The following is a 15579-nucleotide window of genomic DNA, read 5'->3' as shown; positions in this document are numbered from 1 at the left end:
CATTTGTCGCCATTTCTGGACCATACACGTGGGTCACTTCCTGGGGAAAGCATGCGGGCAAAGGCCAGGTCGCGATGAAGGTCGTGAGAAAGATAAAAAAGAGTGGTGTTTATAAGGAAGATGGGCAGGGGGATATCTCGCCGCTCCTCCGTTTGACGGACATTGCAGGCCGAAACGGGATGGTTCAATTGGGATAGGCTCACTTACTTCGTACTCAGTATACCTACTCTGGTACGTACGTACGAAGTAAACGACTCCACGAGGATAAGAATTGATCGGCAGACTGTCAATTCTCAATCCGCGAAGGGCGTTCCTCTGGCCTGTTGTCTCGGCTGCCCAAGTCCACCGAAGACGGAGTTACCAAGTTGCTTCCGAACTTGCAAGAGGCTCGTGTCATCTCGACAAGCTTCCACATACCACTCTCGACCTCGGTGTCCTATGGTCAAGTTCCCAGAGGGAAGGGAAAATGGACGCTGATGTTGATGCCCAGCAGTTCACTTTATCCTTCATCGCGCTTTTCGTCTTCCACTTCCGCCAATTCTCTCGTAGTCTTGGAGAAAGGAAAGTTTCTGTCTCTGGCATACGTGAGGAGTCCACAAGCTTCTCAATTATCTCGGCCCCTGAGAGGTGCTGTGATCAAGTATCGGACGTAGCGAGTACAGTACTCCGTACAATGTATTCGTACATCTATTGCCCGCTGAGTAAGCGGTGGTGAAGAAGTACCTAACCGGGAGGGAGGGGGTCCTGGACAGTCAATTCTTATACTGACTATCATGGATATAAGGGGGTAGCTGGTCATTATGTAGCTAGAAAGTCGATATCATAAGCAGCGCGTTTACTATTATAGGTTAAAATTATATCAAAATGGTCAGGTACATTAGCATAGTGATTCTAAGCAGTAAAGTCCATAGTAACCAGCGAAAAACAGTATCTATAACAGGTACCCTGTCATACACCATAGGATATTTTATTAGTTATCTAAGGCCCACGAAATGACTGACTAGTATATAATACACTGACTGTTTCTGTTAGAATAGTGAGGCTGACAGTATGTTACCGCTGACAGTGAGCAAGTATATATACTTATCATTAAGGTATATCTTCTACGAAAATAGCAGGAGAAGTACATATTTATTAAGTACTAGTACTTTATCCCGGTAGGTCCTTCTATAATAGGTAACGAAGCTATTATCAGGAGGCAGGAGCAGCAGCATACGCGTACGTACTTCGTAGATCCTTTTCTATCTACCTATCTTCTTTCTTTTCCATAGATCTATCTACAGTTAGGTCTTCTTCCTTTTCCATAATAACTGCAGTAGACCTCTTCCACAGCAGCAGGACCTCTTCCATAGCAGCAGGACCTCTTCCACGATAATAGAGGTAAGCAGAGTCCCATCCACAGAGTCCCATCAAGCTAACCTCTTCCATAGCAGACCTCTTCCACAGCAGCAGGACCTCTTCCACGATAATAGAGGTAAGCAGAGTCCCATCCACAGAGTCCTATCCAGAGTCCCATTAAGCTAACCTCTTCCATAGCAGCAGGACCTCTTCCATAGCAGCAGACCTCTTCCACGATAATAGAGGTAAGCAGAGTCCCATCCACAGAGTCCCATCCACAGAGTCCCATCAAGCTAACCTCTTCCACAGCAGCAGGACCTCTTCCACAGCAGCAGGACCTCTTCCAAAATAACAGAGGTAAGCAGAGTCCTATCAAGCTAACCTCTTCCACGGCAGACCTCTTCCATAGCAGCAGTATAAGGGTATATTAATCGTGACCGTATTTCAGGACCAAGACTTTATAAGGAAGGAAGCATAGAAATGGTTTATTTATGCTAGTATATGACTTAGTACTTTAGAGGAATGTTCTAATATTAGAATTCTAAGGTAAAAAGGAGGGGTATAGCATAGATACAAAGTGACTATACATGTACCGGAATGTCTAGATGCATACCCCCGATATATAACCTCTTTTTTCCTGTTATTATAATACGGTGGATATCCTAAACCATCACGACTCTAATGTCAAGGCGAGACAGACTGTCAGGTTATAATGCACTGTCCAGGCGTAGACCCACTAACCAGTCCTTTATACTAGTACCCTCTAGTCACTATCTGGCCGTCCCCATACTAACTATAGTGATATAAGCAAGAGAGTGACATAGTAGGGACCCGAAACAGTAAGCAGCCTGGACACCCTAGATCCTGGTTATGATAGTCTTAACATATTAAAGTACGTAACCTGACCAGGCCAGTCATTCTACAGTTAGCCTAGGGGTTATACTGTCCAGGACCCCCCTCCTCCCGGTTAGGTAAACCAACCATGACTGTCAAGCCACTCCACCTCGCCCCACGACTGAGGCGCATCGCCCGGTCGCGACCAACGAACAACGGCGGGTGAGCCACAGCGAAGCGGTAGTCGTCCAACATCGATCGCCCCAAGAACCTCATTACTCGCAAATTCGCGGGTAATAACGCGGGGCAGACGAGGCAGAAACAACACTCAGTCGACGACTAGCCCTCCCGCATGATCCATGGACTCGGCCGTCGACTCCGAAGCTCTCAGAGCCGGCCATGGGCTCGTGGCAGGCGAAGCCAGCGACCGCCGCCCCGAACCCGCCACCTGCCAACCCACCGAAACGAACGCCTCGCCGCCACCACTAGACGTTGGAAATGTGGCCGACGCCCGGGACAGGATGCCTGAGAGTCGCGCGAGCGAAGACTCGGCGGGGTCCCGGCGGCCGGAGACGAGCACCCCGGCGCTCGCGACCTCTCCGCCGTACTGGTCACGCAGCAACAGCCACAACAGCGACAACCTCCACCGTCGTTCCACCTCGAATATTTCCAACATATCCACCGATTCTTCCATTCCTGCGGGGGTTATTACCATGCGTGACAATGAGGCCAGCGACCAAGACGAGCGCAATAAGGCGTGTTGGGCGAAGAGTGTCGAGGTGACAGACTACGTCGTCGTCAACGGTAGCACAACGGGAATCGGGGCGTTTATCGTCTGGAACGTGAGGGTTGAGACGCTGCAAGTCAGTTTTTTCCCTTCCCGTGACTGGGAGATTTTTGCGAACGCCAAACCTGGCGTCAAAAGTCGACAATGCTGATGGCTCGTCTAGGGGAGTTTTATGAACATCCGGAAGCGATATTCCGAATTCGACGAGCTCAGACGCCGACTCGTCATGTCGTTCCCAAGCTTTGGTGCAGCTGTGCCTCCGTTGCCTCCCAAAAGCGTCATATCCAAGTTTAGGCCAAAGTTTCTCGACAAAAGGCGACAAGGCCTTCAGTACTTTTTGAAGTATGTCCGCTGTCTCTACCCAAGCTTTCTCCATCCGGTCCTTTGGAACGCCGCCAGCCTACTCTAGGTGCGACTTGCTGACCAGTAACTAGTTGTATCATGTTGAACCCCGAGTTTTCTGGCTCGCCAGTACTTAAGGAGTTTCTGTTCTCGTGAAACATCTCCTTATTGCTGTACACGTACATCTACACTTGTGCCGAACTCCATTACTTCCATGGAGAGGGCAGGATTTGAAGACACGCCATGGGGCCATGAAGGTCCTCTTTCTCCCCTCTCCCCTCTCTCTCCTCTCTCACACACATCCCTTGGGAGAGAAGAGAAATCTGACCAATGGAGGTGCAGTCATGCACTCACTCTCCAGGCGAAAATGGGAGCAACTGCTCGGGTCAACGTAGCGCCGCCGACATGGGCATAACGAGAATAACGATTAATTGTTTGGATGTACGCTTTGACGATGCATGCCTCCAAGACCTTGGCAGACGCCGCGAAAACTCGTGCGGAAAACACGGTGACTGTAAGCAGCCCACGACGACGTTGGGAGATCATTATTAGTCACTGACGATTCATATTTATTTGAGCCAGGGAGGCCGCCCGCCCAGAGAATTTTGGCTAGCGACGACTAACAAAAGTTCCTTGGCCCCCCCAGGACAGACGCGAGTAGCCGCCTGCCACGCATCAAACTAGCACCCTCTTGCCCTCTTGCAACCCTGGGGGGTGCGGGATGATCCCGAAAAAAGGGTCGCCGAGCTTCCGGAGCTGACGCGTCCGGGTCTGTCATTACGGATAGACTCCACCTTTTTCCCTTTTTCCAAGACGTCCCCTGCCGACTATTCATCTAGCTAGATTACATGCCGTGGTCTCACCAGTTCTGGATTTGCATAGGATGAGGAGAAGCATTGCCGATGGGTGGAAGAGGGGCAAGCCGACGGACGTACATTAACAGACCAGCCATAACCGCAGGTCAAGATCATTCCCAGTCTTGGGCATGACATTCAGTCTTAGTCGACAATATATTTTCGGCCACGTCCCTTCATAGTATCCACCGTCGTGCCATCAGACAACCAGCTGCTAAGTCGACTGCCTCTTGTCATGAGTTAGGACAGGGAGTCTATTAGCCACTCACTTCCCACAGCAGTTCATCGCGGACTCACTCATACCTTTATCGCTTCCAAGCCGCTGCTTTTATATTTTTGTCCTTTCCGACCTAGGCTCGATACAAGTCAATGGGCTGGCTTTGCTTGTTTCTTATCAATTTCTCGTAGAGCCGATCACAACTCTACCTTGGTGCTCGATTCTCTGTTTCCCCGTCCGGCCTTGATAGCCCACTACAGAACATCTCGCAGCTGCGGCGGACCAGGTACGAATTCGCTTCTCTTTGCCTCTACCTCGACCAGTGTCCCTCCACTGCATTCCTCGTGAGGTCGTTTCTGTTGTTTAGTGCAGAGGAGAAAAGCGTAGGAAGTGTTCCCTAAAGTCCCTTTGCTTTTCGCTGCTAGTTGATTCCTCCCACATTGGTCGACCAAAAGGGGGAAAAAAAAAAAAGTAAGGGCATGGACTGAAGCGACGCAGTACAGCGGTATACCTCTTGTGCCGACGATGACGCGTCCCTACACATCCAACACATCCGGCCCTTCAAGCCCCCAACTGCCACCGGAACCTGGGCTTACACCAGCGCAACTCTCGGAATCTTCAGTGCCATCGCCACCACCGTTGCCATCGGAGGACACGGTATCGCGACCAGAATCGATCTTTTCCCTAAAGGCCGTGAATAGCAGTGGCGCCACCACTACATGTACGGCGAGCAGCTCCAGGTCAAAGAAGGAATACCTGGCCTCTCTCGTGCCTCCATCCAACGAGGAGTTTGAGAAGATCTACAGCGTGCAGAAGGAGAAGGAGGGCCAGAACAAGACGAAGACCAAGAGAGTCAAAAGTCTCTCCATGTCGCAGCAGCACGAGCAGGAGCAGTGCGACGGAGGGTCGACGAGGCTCCGAGGCGAGTCGGTTCACTCTCACGACAGTACGAGCTCTGAGGGACTCCGGGCCAAAAAGGCGGCCACCGTCATCCAACGGACATACCGTGGCTACCGTTCGAGACGAGAGATGGAGGGTCTGGGACTCGACAGTTCCACCAGGTGGGTGGCGGCCATTCAAGAAGCGCAATTCCGGGAGACGACCAAGCCGCGGCCCAAACACGACACCGGCGCCTCCGACGAGGATGCACACTGTCCGCTCTCCAGGGTGGGAACCGCTGGTTCCACGGCGCGGAAGAACTGGAAAAAGGCGGCCGTCATCGCTCGGCGGGCGGGCCATGATGACCCGGACTCCGACGACTCGTCCTCTTTATCCGCGACACACTCCGACGCAGCCGACGAGACGGGCGAGGAACGAGCCGAGAGGCGCCGGCAGCGGAAGGAAGCGATCGCCAAGAGGAAGCGGGAGGCGAAGATGATGGGGCTGCAATACTTTTTGGAGATGGTGGACTACAAGCACCGATACGGAAGCAACCTGCGGGCCTACCACGAAGAATGGAAAAAGTCGGACACCAACGAGAACTTCTTCTACTGGCTCGACTACGGCGAAGGGAGGTACATCGACATGGTGGTGTGCCCGCGCGACCGGCTGGAGCGGGAGCGCGTGCGTTACCTGTCTCGCGAGGAGCGGCAGTACTACCTCGTCACCGTCGACAGCGAGGGCCGGCTGTGTTGGGCCAAGAACGGCGCCCTGATTAACACGTCGGAGGACGATTACAGGGACAGCATCCATGGCATTGTCCCCCGCGACGACCCGACCCCCTCGTGGCCGGAATCCGCAGGTCCGGGCTGGACACTGGGTTCCGAAGACGGGGATGCAGACGAGGGCGGGTCGGCAACAAGCCGATCTACGTCGTCGATGGAGTCGGCACGCGAGGCGGACCGTGCGGCCAAGTACGCGATCCCCGAGTACGACCAGGCCAAGGGTCCACGGAAGGTGGCGCACCTGTCGGTGGGCACCGTCTTTGACAAGCTGCTGCGCAAGTCGGTGCGCAAGAACACGTGGATCTTCGTGGCGGACACGAGCTTCCGGGTGTACGTGGGCATCAAGGATTCCGGGGTGTTCCAGCACTCGTCGTTCCTGCAGGGCGGGCGCATTTCGGCGGCGGGCCTGATCCAGGTGGAGGACGGGAGGCTGAAGTCGCTGGCACCGCTGAGCGGGCACTACCGGCCGACGTCGTCCAGCTTCCGGGCCTTTATTCGCAGCCTCCGGGATACCGGGGTCGATATGTCCCAGGTGACGATTTCCAAAACGTACGCCGTCCTGGTGGGGCTGGAGGCGTACGTCAAGACGCGGAGCAGGGGAAGGCAGACGTTCGAGAAGCTGATGGGCGGGAAGGAGAAGGAGGTGCCGGAGCAGGAGCGGGACGGGGGCGAGGGCGTGGAGGAGAAGAAGGAGGGTGAGGAGGCGGCAGTGGAGGCTCGCGAGACGCGGGGGATGACGAGGTGGTTGGAGAAGATGCGTGTGACGTCGGCGAGGAACGATGCTGAGTCTGGTGGGGGTTGACGTCGAGGGATTGAAGCTGTACGGGAGTTCTCTAGTAATTCAGTGCGTAGTTATGATCTCCTACCGCTGAGTAGATATCCAGGGATGACCACCTTTACCTCTTATGTCTATTTACTTTATGGCATCACCGGCTCCAGACCTCCATTGGATTGGCGGTCGACGAGGCTAGAGTGAAGATGTTAGTGAACCCATTTCTCGTAAGATACCAGGTAGGTACCTAAGTACTTTATCGGAGTACGTTGTACGCAATCAGCGAGTACTAAGTACGTTGTACTGTACCTTCTCGGAAAACTTGTAACCATCACCACCTCATTCCAGTGCATCAACTTCCTTGTACAGTGACAGTAGCGGTACGTACCTCGCTATCAGGACCCAGCATCCCCGCAACCGGCAGCTGCGACCAAACAAACAACTGAACTTGACCCTGGGCGCGCCACTAAAGGGAAGTCAAAGGGCAACGCGACGCCAGATCCATTGGATCATTGTCTCCATGACGAAAATTTTCTTGACCAAGACAAATCAATTGACCAACGACTTTTTTTTTTCTTTTATCGTCAACGATTTCGGACACAACAGAAGAGATTGAACGCCCCCCGACGGCGGGACAAATTTTCCCATGGCCGTCGCAACGGCAGCGCCCATGGCACCGATGATGACGACCAGCACGCGCTCCAGCAAGAGGGCGGCTGCTATTGGTGGTAGTGGTAGTGGGAGTGGGAGTGAGAAGGGCAGTGGAAACCGCCGTGGGAGAGGCCGCGGCCAGGCCGACCAGCAGGCCCAACACATGATCTATCCGGCGGCGGCGCCCCATCCTCGTCGCACGAAGCGGCGGTTGAATTCCGTCGATGGTGAATTGGACGGTCCGGCCTCGAAGCGATCCCGTACCGACGTGCAGATTATTCTCGAGACGCGTGTCTCAAACCCTGACCCGACGGAGAACGAGGCTCCGAAAACTGGCAGCAGGTCATCCATTGACACCGACGACGCGGTTACCCAGCAATCGCAACCACGTTCACAACGACAACCTCGACCACGACAGCGGCCGCAGCCATCACACACGCAACCGAACCCGCAACCTCGACGACAACACCACCGACAAGATCAACAAGGACAAGATGAACAAGATCAACAACACCCGCCTCCCGAACCACATCACCACAATCTCACACCAGCCGCACCGGTTGTCAATGTCACCTCCCTCCCCTCACGCAGCACTCGGGCCGCTTTGGCCGGCAGTACCGATACCTCGTCCCAGCCTCCGTTGACCAAGCACCGGGCCAAGGTAGTCAACGGGATACGCCACGAACTCGATCGCCTGCACCCCGGCGAGACTAGTGACGCGAAAGAGCAGCGAGGTGGCCGCAAGCTACGGTCCCAGGAGGCCACCCGCTTCAAGAGCGAGCTGTCGGCCTACTTCCCGGACTATGACGAGGTCATGGGGGAATGACCCCAAGGAACAGCGTGCGTGCCACCCATTATCCAGAATCTACCTGAAAGCCGAGTACCGGCGACCGTGTCTTCCCCATGGGATGAATGTAAAGGCCACCCGAGGCAGATGTGCTGACATGTTCCGTTTCCTTTCCCGTTCGTAGACCTTTTGAACGCCGATACCCCGATTGTCGTTGTCGACTCCTCTCCACGATACTACCAAGGCCACGTCGTTGCACCGCTCTTCACACCGTCCCTGTCCGACCCAACACCCGCTCCTTCGCACCATCCACCCCAACAAGGGGAATACCCAATTCGTGGATACGGAGACGCTCTTTATGAAGACCTCTTCGACTCGCAGCGAATTGATTTAGACTTCCTTGGGAATAGTTACAAGGGCAAGACGTTAAGCGAGGACCCCCTACCAGACGAGCTGTATATCCCTGTACATAAGAAAGCCGAAAGGATCGAACGGTCCATACGCAACACCGAGAGAGGCCGAGCGCAGCATGAGAGGGATCAGATCGTCCGGCTGCTGGACGGGCTCCAGGGTCAAGACTGGCTGAGGATCATGGGAGTGAGCGGCGTCACCGAGAGCAAGAAGAAGACGTTCGAGTCGGCGAGGGACCACTTCATCAAGGGATGCGAGGCCATTCTCGACAAGTTCCGCCAGTGGCGCCGGGAGGAAAAGCGCCGCAAGGCACTAAAGGATCGTGCCCCATGCCGAGACCGGGAAAGGGGAAGACGCCTCGCAACACTCGTCGGACGACGGGGCTGCGAAAGAGCGCGGGGGTCGGGCAAGTCGGAGGACGGAAGTGGCCGACAGCGAGGAGGACGAAGAGGAGGGGGAGCAAGATGGACACGGAGAAGACGATGATACAAAAGGCAACGGCTCGGAAGGGGCCGAGCCAGCTGACGACAGCGGCGTCGTTGAAGGATCCATCGCCAAGCCGGCCAGGGTGGAAGGAGCGGCGAGGTCGAGGACGCCTGTCGCCAAAACAACCACCCGGAGGCGGGGGCGCGCTGGTGGTGCTGCTTCTGCTTCGGCGGCGGCAACGGCGGGCAAGACGCCCCAGACGGCAAAGGCAAAGCCCACGCCTCCCCCGCCACGCGAGTTCACATCGTTCTTCAAGAAGAAACACGAACGCGACGCGGCGCTGAATAAGCACCGTCGCGCCGGCCGTCGCGTCCTGGCGTGGGGACAGCCCATCCCGGATATGGGCGAGGTAGAGTTTGAGCTGCCGGAGGAGTTGATGGACGAGGAGCTTCTGAAGGCGCGTGCCCGGAAGAAACGCCGGGAGCTGAGGAGTCGGCCGTGAAGAGGGATGGCGCGCTTTTTCTTTCTTTTCTGTTTTTTATTCTTCTCACTTCCTCGCGGGCACCGTGATATCATTTTTGTAAGATTGGGGCGGGGACAGGACTGGCGGTAGGTTGGCGTTTCGGTCATTTCATTGTGGGCACAGGGTCTGACCTCTATCATGAAGAGTGTCTCTTCGGCATTGGGTTATTGTTTATTGGTACGGCGCGAGGCAGGAGATGTCATTACTACTATGCATGGATATCAGGACGGGATAGCCCGTCCCTTTGTACCAATATCATTAGATGGCAAGTGGAGACTGGGAGTAGCGAATGCACTTTAACAGCCATGGCAATGATGCCATAGAACAGACTCCGAGCTTTCTGGCGTGTATACTCAAGAAGAGACACGGGAACTGCTTTGTTTGTGAAGTTGTAGTGAATTTGCTTCAGCCTTATCATCATGAGAGGTGTTTGCTTAATATACGGAGACCGTCCGAAGGGATCCTGCTTGACATTGCTCGTAAAGATATGCTTAGTCATCAATACTGCCGGCAGAGTTAGGTAAGCCAAGCCCCACCCGTGACGACGGGACTGGCGACGCGCTCTCCTCGAAGGAAAGCACGACCAAGCTACCCCAGCTAGTAGTTGCCCTCTGGGATAACCACCACCATCACCACCTCCAACGGGCAGGTCCTTGAGATTTTCCCTCTCTCCTGTCAACCCACGCAATCGCCTCTCAATCGCTCATCGCTCTATTGTTGTTGCATCGCAAGAACGAGAGCACAGCACGACATCATCAACTCATACATCGACCTACGATTATTTCCAGCGAAAGAAGCGTTAGAGTTTGGCCACAATGACTGGGCTCTGGTTCTTCCTTTGGCCTCGCACCTAAACGGAACCAACGGAACCATCCACGGCTGGCGAAAAGAGAGAGAAACACTAATCCATCGTCGATTCTTCCCATACCTAGGCGCTTGGCTTACTCCATCACCGACCACTCCCCTTCGTAACGACAGACCCTTCCCGACCCCATCACCATGTCCGCGTCTTCGCCTCCCCCAGAGGAAGCCAAGCCGACGACGCTCGATGAGGAGGGTCTCCCACCCCTCAACGACGAACCGCTCCGACCCTACTTCGTCATCCGTCAGGAGGTTTTCCTCGAGGTCAACTTTCGCGAGAAGCGCATTCACGGCAAGAGCGAGCTCACCATCGCAAACATTAAAGATGACTCCCTGGACGAGATCGCCATCGACGCGCGACAATCCGAGATCGACGTGCACAACATCGAGGTCGAGATCCTCAAAGATACGAAACCCATTGCCCCGCCCAGGAAGCTCGCCGCTACCTACAACGACCCCTACCGCCTCTTGACCTACCCCAAACACTACAACTGGGATGCCACCCATCACGACCTACGTCGCATCAGGATGCGCCCCCTCCTCCACTCCCGACGGAACGATGCAGCCGCTGAAGATAGAGAAGTCGTCGGCTCGACTCCCGTCGATGGATCCATACGCATTTCGCTGAAGGAACTGGAGGACCTGGCCTCCTCCACCCAGAAGCGGCCCATCAAGATCCGCGTCCCCTCCAGCAACCCCGTCTCATCCTCCGCCGCCGAGTCCTCGTCGCTCGTCGACTCTGGTGGCTCCAGCCTCGCCCATCGAGAATTCCGCATCACCATCCCCTTCACCACCAAGAACATCCGCGATGGCCTTCAGTTCGTCGGCGTCGACCCCAGCGAGCTCAAGTGGCCGCACCTCTACACCCGCCACACCATAGACCCCGGGACCGCCTCCTGCATCTTCCCCTGCATCGACGACCACGGCCAGAATTGCGCCTGGTCCATCTCCATCAAGTTCCCCAGGACCTTGGGCGACGCCCTGGGACAACCCCTCGCCACCCAGAAGAACGGGCCGACGGCCGCCCACATGACCAACGGCACCGGCCCCGGCGCCGCCCATCATGACCCCTACCTCGACTTTGGGCTCTCCGAGGAGGACAAGCTGCTGGAGATGACCGCCCTCTGCTCTGGCTACGTGGCTGACGAGATCATCGACCCCGCCGACGAACGCAAGAAGATTGTGACTTTCGACCTCGACAAGAAGACCTCCGCCCAGAAACTCGCCTTCGCCGTCGGTCCCTTCGAAGCCGTCGACGTGTCCGGCGCCTGGCGACCCGAGGCCGACGACGAGAAGCTCGGCGCCAACGCCCTCAAGATCCAGGCCTTCTGCTTGCCCGGCCGCGCCGACGAGGTCTTCAACACTTGCCAGGCCCTACCCTCGGCCGCCGATTTCTTCACCCTCACCTTCGCCAGGTACCCCTTTGAGGAATACCGTTTGTGTTTCGTCGACGACATGGTAGAAGACACCCTGGCCCTGCACTCCCTCGCCTTTGCAAGCAGTCGCCTCCTGTTCCCCGAGAACGTGGTCGATCCCGACGTCGAGGTCGACGTGACCCGGAAACTCGTCCACAGCCTGGCCACCCAGTGGAGCGGCATCAATCTCCTGCCGAGCCGCCGCTGCGATCTCTGGGTCGTCATCGGCATCGCCCACTACATGACCGACCTCTACCTGAAGAAGCTCTGCGGGAACAACGACTACAGGTTCCACATGAAGACCCTGTCCGACCGGCTCGTCGATGTCGACATTGACCGCCCCTCGCTGTACGACCTCGGCCAGTACCTCCACATTGGCAACTTTGAGATGGACTTTATGCGCCTCAAGGCGCCCGTCGTCATGTTCATCCTGGACAAGCGCCTGGCCAAGGCACCTGCCCAGACCAATCTCACCCGCATAATTTCTAGAATACTTTACAAGGCGAACATTGGCGAGCGGCAGAGCGACTGGCTCATCAACACCGAGTCGTTCCGGAGGGTCTGCGAGAAGAATTCTAAGAGCCGTCTCGAGTCCTTCTGGAAACAGTGGGTGTACGGATCGGGGTGCCCTCGCTTCGACGTCACCCAAAAATTTAACAAGAAGAAGCTGTGCGTCGAGATGCTGCTGCGCCAGACCCAGGCGCGGACCGCCAACGCCCCGCGCGAGCTGGACAAGAAGGACTTCTTCCGCGCCATCAAGGAGCGCCACCATGGCCTCGTCGGCGGGGAGGTCCAGCCCTGGTTCACCGGCCCCATGACCATCCGGATCCACGAGGCCGACGGGACCCCCTACGAGCACATCGTCGAGGTCAAGGAGGACGCCGCCGGCGCGAGGCAGTGCAAGTACGACATCCCCTACAACACCAAGTACAAGCGCCTGAAGCGCAGCCGGCGCCAGCGCGACCGCGCCGCGGCCCAGAGCGCCGCCGACGCGGGCGAGAACGCCGAGGAAGCCCTTCTCTACTGCCTCGGCGACGTGCTCCAGGCCCAGGAGGACGTGCAGGAGTGGGACCTGCTGGACTGGCCGCCCGAGATGGAGAAGAGGATGGACCAAGAGTCGTACGAATGGATCCGCATGGACGCCGACTTTGAGTGGATCTGCACCATGAAGACCAACTCCGAGTCGTACATGTACGTGTCCCAGCTCCAGCAGGATAGGGACGTGGTGGCGCAGCAGGATACCATGATCTATCTGGCCAGGTCTCCCTCGCACCCCCTCGTCTCCTCCATCCTGACCCGCACCCTCGTCGACCGCCGCTACTTCCACGGCATCCGCACCATGGCCTGCAGCCAGCTCCCCCGCCACGGCGTCGCCGGCCAGAAGGACCCCATGATCGGCCTGTACCACCTGCTCAAGACCTTCAGCGACCTCTGCTGCTTCCCGGGCACCCACACGCCCCGCCCCAACGACTTTTCCGACAGGAAGCAGTACATCGTGCGGAGCGCCATCCCCATGGCCGTGGCACGCGTCCGCGACAGCCGCGGGAAGTGCCCCGAGCGCGCGCGCCGCTTCCTGCTCGACCAGATCCAGCTCAACAACAACGCCAACAACCCCTACTCGGACAACTTTTACATCGTCAAGCTCCTGGACGCCCTCGCCACCAGCCTCATCCCGGAGAAGCGGCCCGAGTCGGAGGTGCCCCTCGAGGAGACGGCCAAGACCGAGGAGGAGGACCGCTTCCTCGCCGAAGCCCTCGAGGAGATTGAGCGGTACCGCAGGATGGACGAGTGGGCCAACTCGTACCACAACATCTGGACCATCACCGCCCTCGACTGCCTGCAGCGCCTCATGAAGGCCAAGGTCATCCCCACCAAGCCGCTGGATTTCGTCCAGTACCTGCAGGACGAGACGCACGACCTCGTCCGCATCAAGGCCTTCGAGGCCCTGGTCGACCTGGGCTTCATGATGGACGACCTCCTCTTCCCGCACCTCCTGCGGACCCTGAGCACGGACAAGTCGCCGTACGTGCGCCACCAGCTGCTCAAGGTCTTCAGCCAGGGCCTGGCCGGCCTCGCCTTTGGCGAGTTCTCCCGGCCCAAGGAACCGGAACCGAAGCCGGAGCCGGGCGCCAACGCCGAGGCCTCCTTCATGGACGTCGATGACGACGACGCTAAGGACGATATGCTCGTCATCGAGGCGGGTGACAAGGAGACCAAGGAGCGGCGCGAGGAGTTTGAGCGCAAGCGCAACCTGGACGCGGCCCTCGCCGCCCTCAAGACGGAGATGAAGGAGCAGTTCGCGCACCACCGGCACGCCATCCAGAAAGCCGTCTGGACGGCCATGAACCAGGACATCCTCGGCAGGGCCGAAGTGGCCACCCTTCTCGAGTTTTGTTCTCTCATGTTTGATGTGTCGGACGAGTGGACCATCACATTGCCGCTGCCGCGGCGCTGGAAGTTTTCTCGTCCGCTCCAGCGAGCGCCGAACAGGGTATGTTGCATTTTTTTTTTCTTTTTCCCTTTCCTCCACCCGCTGCCCCTCATCAATTCAAGCAGGAACTGACACGGTTTGTTCTCAGCTCATGGTCACCTTTACACCATTTTATCGTGCGGAACCTATCCGGCCACCGGAGCCGAAAGTGGTCGCGAAGGTGCTCGAAACCACCCCTAAACCCGAGCTCAAGCGCCTCATTGTGAACCCCAACAAGGCCAGAATCATCAAGCCGCCCACGGCACAGCCGAGACAACCGTCTGTGTCGTCCACCACGCCAGGCCCCATCAGGCCCGAAGGGGATTCCATCGTCGCGCAAGCGCCGTACCGGCCGGTGGTGCTGGCCCAGCCTGCCGCGCCGCTGGTGAAGACGGAAGCAGCCAGCAAGCCGCAGAAGCGGCCTCGGATGGATAAGGTAAACGGCGGCGACGACCTGCCGCCGGCGACCAAGCGGCCCAAGCTGAGCTCGAAGATTCTTGGCGCCGGAGTCGGGGCTGGAGTTGGGCCTGGGGTCGGGACTGGAGTCGGGACTGGAGTCGGGGCCGGGGTCCGGGTCGATGGGGTCCGGGTCGATGGGTCCCGGTTTGATGGGCCCCGGTTCGATGGGGCTCGGGTTGATGGCGTCCGGGGCGATGGCGTCCGGGTCGATGGGATCCGGGGCGATGGCGTCCGGCCTCGGAAGATGGTGACGCTCAAGCATCCTCATCTCAAGCGGATTCTGAGGAATTCTAGACCGCAGCATGGCATCAGCAGAGACAGAGACTCGGTCCACGTGGCGTCACGCAAGTCTGGCTCGCCGCTCCATGTACGCCCTTCACCGGCGCCCACATCGTCGACATGGCACGCGGAGAGGCGTGCTTCTGGTGTCACTGGATATGGTTCCGGTGGCCTCCCCGGCAAGCCGGCGCGGAAGCCTCTTCCCACGGGAGCTTCGGAACGCAAGCCCCTGCCCTCGGGCGCGCCCAGTTCCTTTGCGACGTCAAGGGCCGCACCAGCCCCTTCATCTGGGTCTTCATCGATGGGGCCGTCCAAGGCTAGTCCAACGCCATCCCAACACGGTGGCGCTGCCGCCGGAGGACCGCCCCCTGCGCCGAAGCGCCTGAAGCTCGTCATCAAGAAGCCCGGACATCAGTCACGGCCACCTTCGGCCTCGTAGCTTGTCTTTTCTTCCCCTGGCTTCCGGTTTGCACTTCAGTTTCAGTCTGG

At 57.3% G+C, this 15579-nt stretch overlaps 5 protein-coding genes across 5 annotated transcripts; all 5 read left to right on the top strand.

Moving 5' to 3' along the window:
- Positions 1 to 864: 864 nt before the first annotated feature.
- ACRALDRAFT_211025 (uncharacterized protein) lies at positions 865 to 2469 on the top strand (the record flags this gene model as incomplete). The annotated part of the gene is made up of 4 exons (XM_071023461.1): positions 865 to 885; positions 1033 to 1065; positions 1620 to 1695; positions 2333 to 2469. 4 exons carry the CDS (start codon positions 865 to 867, stop codon positions 2467 to 2469), a joined length of 267 nt encoding a protein of 88 aa, XP_070874832.1.
- A 224-nt stretch (positions 2470 to 2693) lies between these two features.
- On the top strand, positions 2694 to 3457 carry ACRALDRAFT_2105332 (uncharacterized protein; the record flags this gene model as incomplete). The annotated part of the gene is made up of 3 exons (XM_071023240.1): positions 2694 to 3035; positions 3123 to 3301; positions 3394 to 3457. The coding sequence occupies 3 exons, from the start codon at positions 2694 to 2696 to the stop codon at positions 3455 to 3457; spliced, it is 585 nt and encodes a 194-aa protein (XP_070874831.1).
- Positions 3458 to 5071: 1614 nt separating this feature from the next.
- On the top strand, positions 5072 to 6967 carry ACRALDRAFT_2122599 (uncharacterized protein). Its single transcript, XM_071023846.1, has one exon. It carries the CDS (start codon positions 5240 to 5242, stop codon positions 6836 to 6838), a length of 1599 nt encoding a protein of 532 aa, XP_070874830.1. The 5' UTR covers positions 5072 to 5239; the 3' UTR covers positions 6839 to 6967.
- A 428-nt stretch (positions 6968 to 7395) lies between these two features.
- ACRALDRAFT_2034808 (uncharacterized protein) lies at positions 7396 to 9981 on the top strand. Its single transcript, XM_071020763.1, has 4 exons — positions 7396 to 8209; positions 8271 to 8299; positions 8431 to 8938; positions 8976 to 9981. Exons 1-4 carry the CDS (start codon positions 7491 to 7493, stop codon positions 9583 to 9585), a joined length of 1866 nt encoding a protein of 621 aa, XP_070874829.1. The 5' UTR covers positions 7396 to 7490; the 3' UTR covers positions 9586 to 9981.
- Positions 9982 to 10409: 428 nt separating this feature from the next.
- On the top strand, positions 10410 to 15540 carry ACRALDRAFT_1076731 (uncharacterized protein). The gene is made up of 2 exons (XM_071018531.1): positions 10410 to 14373; positions 14462 to 15540. Exons 1-2 carry the CDS (start codon positions 10606 to 10608, stop codon positions 15527 to 15529), a joined length of 4836 nt encoding a protein of 1611 aa, XP_070874828.1. The 5' UTR covers positions 10410 to 10605; the 3' UTR covers positions 15530 to 15540.
- The last annotated feature ends 39 nt before the right edge of the window (positions 15541 to 15579 follow it).

Source organism: Sodiomyces alcalophilus, assembly GCF_042370955.1.
Source record: "Sodiomyces alcalophilus JCM 7366 unplaced genomic scaffold ACRALscaffold_4, whole genome shotgun sequence".
NCBI lineage: Eukaryota > Fungi > Ascomycota > Sordariomycetes > Glomerellales > Plectosphaerellaceae > Sodiomyces > Sodiomyces alcalophilus.
The sequence above is the reverse complement of the archived record's forward strand: the minus strand, read 5'-3'. Positions and strand labels throughout refer to the sequence as shown.

Bases quoted from the DNA above. Each gene is read 5' to 3' on its own strand.
- ACRALDRAFT_2122599 (XM_071023846.1), top strand. From the start codon at position 5,240: ATGTCGCAGCAGCACGAGCAGGAGCAGTGCGACGGAGGGTCGACGAGG.
- ACRALDRAFT_2034808 (XM_071020763.1), top strand. From the start codon at position 7,491: ATGACGACCAGCACGCGCTCCAGCAAGAGGGCGGCTGCTATTGGTGGT. The intron at 8,210-8,270 runs GTCCCAGGAGGC...GACTATGACGAG, and splicing joins CGAGGTGGCCGCAAGCTACG to GTCATGGGGGAATGACCCCA. The intron at 8,300-8,430 runs GTGCGTGCCACC...TCCCGTTCGTAG, and splicing joins GAATGACCCCAAGGAACAGC to ACCTTTTGAACGCCGATACC.
- ACRALDRAFT_1076731 (XM_071018531.1), top strand. From the start codon at position 10,606: ATGTCCGCGTCTTCGCCTCCCCCAGAGGAAGCCAAGCCGACGACGCTC. The intron at 14,374-14,461 runs GTATGTTGCATT...GTTTGTTCTCAG, and splicing joins TCCAGCGAGCGCCGAACAGG to CTCATGGTCACCTTTACACC.